This window comes from Ziziphus jujuba, chromosome 6 (genome assembly GCF_031755915.1).
Source record: "Ziziphus jujuba cultivar Dongzao chromosome 6, ASM3175591v1".
Lineage (NCBI taxonomy): Eukaryota > Viridiplantae > Streptophyta > Magnoliopsida > Rosales > Rhamnaceae > Ziziphus > Ziziphus jujuba.
Genome location: NC_083384.1, coordinates 18,636,627 through 18,640,461, shown reverse-complemented (window position 1 = coordinate 18,640,461; position 3,835 = coordinate 18,636,627). Strand labels below are relative to the sequence as shown.

The window sequence follows — 3,835 nt, the reverse complement described above, 5'->3', positions numbered from 1 at the left end:
TTGATCGTTTACAGCTCTAAACTTGTTTTGGTGATTTCTTATTAAGTGTCTAAAGAGTATTTTTAAAGTCTTTATTTCAGGCCAAATAAAGCACTTGTCCGGCAGGTCAGAACGTGTGTGATAGTCTAGAATGTCGCTTAAAAACATAAAATTTACCAAAACTCAAAAGGAAATACCAAAGCATAGTGAAAATTAATAATAAAATACCAAAGCAGAGTGAAAATTAATAATAACAATAATAATAATAAAACTAGGAATGACTTTATAATTCGGCTATTAGAATAAAGAGTTAATTGCAATTTTATATCTGTATTTTTGAGAATTTGCATTTTGGATTATCGGATGTTGCAGTTTAGGTTTTCAAATATCAATTCTTTGCATTTGGTCTATTCAAAATTTTTAACAAGCGGCAATTATGGCAAAAAAAAAAAAAAAAAAAAAAGATGTCATAAAGTGCAAAGTGCAACTTTATTGGACTAAATTGTATTTGAATATTGATGAGGTGGAACAAAATCATTGACTATAATTGACTATAATTAGTCGAAAAATCAATTTAAATCAAAATACAATAAACTGAAATTTAAAGATTTAAATTGGAATGTTTTCATTTTGAGTGTTGAAAGTGCAATTCCTCCTAATTGGAGGTACTAAATTTTAACTAATTACCCCTCCAATAAAACGTGTAAAGTTAAATTGAAACAAACATAAATTTCTTTCTTTTTTTTTTCTTTTTTTTTTTTTGGTTGAAAATACAAATATATGGTTGTTGGTTTTGAATCTGTCAATAATATAATTTGAGCGCACTATCAGCTGTAAAAATCATTGAAAAAGATTTATGATTTTTTTAAGCGAAAAAAGACAATCAATGAGTTATTAATTAGCAACTAGTACTTCTTAAAAAATAAATAAATAAAATAGCAAATTGGACCTAGTAATGCAAAAACCAGAAAAAAAGAAAGAAAAAAAGAAAAAAAGTCTTTCTTAATACGACAAGGTATAAAGTCTCTCATTATGTGCCATCCATAATGCCACTCGCATCACGTTTGACAAATCTATACCCACATGGTATGAATGAAGGAATGGTCCAAAACAATATAATATATTGGTATTTTTTTTTCCCCCCCTCTCTTTTTCAATTTTATATCAAAGATACCAAATCAAACTAGATTATTGGAGCTGGATTTGTAATTTTTTTTAATGTTTTTATTTTCTCTATTGGATGAATGAGCTGGACTTGTAGGTAGCCAATTGATTGTATTCACACTCATTTCCTTCTCTCCTTCCCAATCCTTAAAACATCCTGTTTTCATATTTCCACTTTCCATCAGCTTTCCAATTCTCAAAAATCTCTTCACCCAATACTACAACCTCTCAACAAGAAAACCACACCAAAATTATGAACATTCAGAAAATAATTGAAGAGTTACCTAAATTTATTGACACTCTGTCTGTTCATACCAAAAAATCTACCGCGGAATCCGCCCAAAACGAGAGCAACGACAACGATGAGCATGAAATTAGCAGCAGCACAAACAACATCCAAGACGGCTGCAACAACAACGTGGCCGGCGTTAACGACATCGACAACCAAGACAAAACTGCGAGCAGCGGCGGCAGCCAAAACGGTAATGTTGACAAAGAGGGCGATAAGAAGATCGATCAAGACAACAATTTTCTAAAATGCATCCTGTCTATGTTTTCTTCACTCGCCGTCATCAACAACAGCAACAACAACGAAATTGAGGGGGTGAAAGATGCCAACAGCAGCAGCAACAATAAAAGCAAGAAGGCAGAGTTTGCTGCGATCGCTGACGGTGGCGACAGCAACAATAGAAGCAACAATGGAAGCAGCAGTCAATCTGGTCATTACATTCATAAAGATTCTCAAATTAGGAAGTTACACAGCAATCTTAAGCAAATAGAAGATGCTTTGATAACGCTTTGGAATTTCCAAGAGAAAGAGCTTGGTAAAGAGTTATATTCTCAGTTAGAGAAACTCAAAACTATACTTGACAGTTCGCTATCACCACAACAAACCGCTGATTCTTCCTCTGAGCCTACAGAAGTTCAACAGATAACCAACCTCCATGATATCAATAAGAAGATCACCAAGCTGAAGCGCCAGATTCCTTCGCGTCGCAAATCATCTTCGACAACTTCTCAGCACAATTCACAGTCCAATGACAGGGTCGAAAACTGGAATGGAGACGGCGATCATCTTGTCTCGAATTGGATTAGCGAAAGCCTTGTTGGTAGCTCTGTTTATAAAGAAATCCAAGGGATTTTCAATGAACTGAATGACAAAGAGAAGGCATGCTTGTTGGGCTTTGCTGTTTTCCCAGAAAATGAAGAGGTAAAGGAGAGGCTTTTGACATATTGGTGGGTCGGAGAAGACTTAATAGAGGTTCCAGAAGCAGAAACAGCTGAGAACATTGCTGGTAAGAGACTCAAGGAATTCATGAAAAAGGGATTGATCGAACCTATTTATAGAAAGCAGATCAGAGGGATTGATCATCATGCTAAAAGTTTCCGGATGCACCCTCTTGTACGGTCTGTGTTGATTAAGCTTGCCAAGGAAAATGCAGGTAATCAAACTCATACTACATCATCCTCCAAGAGGGTAATTTTAGTAAAAGACAAGGAATTAAAATCTTCAAATAATCGAGCGCTTGCAGCAGATCAAGATCAAGATCCTGATCTATATCCAGAATATCATCCAGAAAGGCTAGAGCTTGAAGATCTGGAAACAATATTTAATGTTGATGAAACTTTTCCCGATACAAGATTGGAGATGAAAACTGCCAAAGAGGGAGAATGGTCATCAAAGATGAAGAAATATCTCAAAGTTCTCTATCTGGGAAAATGGCAAAACTCATCTGAGAACCATATTGAAGTAGAGAGCACTAGATTCTTAGAGGGCTTGAAGAACTTGAAAAGATTAAGGCTTCTTAGCCTACAAGGAATCTCTAGAATCAACGAGCTTCCAAATTCGATAAGCAAGATGACCAGTCTGAGAATCTTAGATCTAAAAGAATGCCACACTCTGGAGGTACTTCCAAAAGGGATATCTTATTTGAAGCAGCTTACCCACCTTGATGTTTCGGGTTGTTATCTGCTAGATTACATGCCTAAAGGTGTATCCTCGCTCACAAAACTCCAAGTCCTTAAAGGGTTTGTGATTTGTGATCATAAAAAGCAGAGTGGAAATCTATGCACTTTGGAAGGTTTGGAGGGAATGAAGAATTTGAGGAAATTGAGCATCAGCATAAGCAGGAAGGAGGATTTCCCAACAGAGAACGATCTCAAGTCGCTCCAGAAGCTCGAAAAACTTCGGAAGCTAACATTATCGTGGGGAGGGGATAGCAATCGAAGTAGTACTAAAACAAATCCTGTGAAGAAACCAGCTCCTGCAATACTGAAGCCGAGTCTTAGCAAACTAGGAAGGACGATTACGATGAACTTTAAAGCTGGAACTGGTAATAAGCAAATCGCTAACACTGATCAGCACCACCTGAAGCTTCCGGAGAATCTTGTGAAGCTGGATCTGCAATGTTTCCCTGGGGCAGACGTTCCCAAATGGATGGATCCGGATCAGGAGAACAACCTGAGTCATCTAAAGAAACTCTACCTTAGGGGGGGAGGACTCAGAGATCTAAAGTACAAGTGGAAAGCTGTTGAAATTTTGCGTTTGAAGTTTCTGAGTGACATGAGGATGAATTGGGAGCAACTTCAGGAGTCATTTCCGAAGTTGAGTTTGTTGGAGAAAGTTGACTGCCCTTGGGTCACTTTTTGTCCTTGTGATGAAAGTGGAATGTGGCAAAACCACGAAAATTAG

General features: G+C 36.8%; 1 protein-coding gene across 1 annotated transcript; it reads left to right on the top strand.

Moving 5' to 3' along the window:
• The first annotated feature begins 1,396 nt into the window (after window positions 1-1,396).
• LOC107430307 (disease resistance RPP13-like protein 4) lies at window positions 1,397-3,835 on the top strand. The gene has a single exon (XM_060817917.1). It carries the CDS (start codon window positions 1,397-1,399, stop codon window positions 3,833-3,835), a length of 2,439 nt encoding a protein of 812 aa, XP_060673900.1.

Bases quoted from the DNA above. Each gene is read 5' to 3' on its own strand.
- LOC107430307 (XM_060817917.1), top strand. From the start codon at position 1,397: ATGAACATTCAGAAAATAATTGAAGAGTTACCTAAATTTATTGACACT.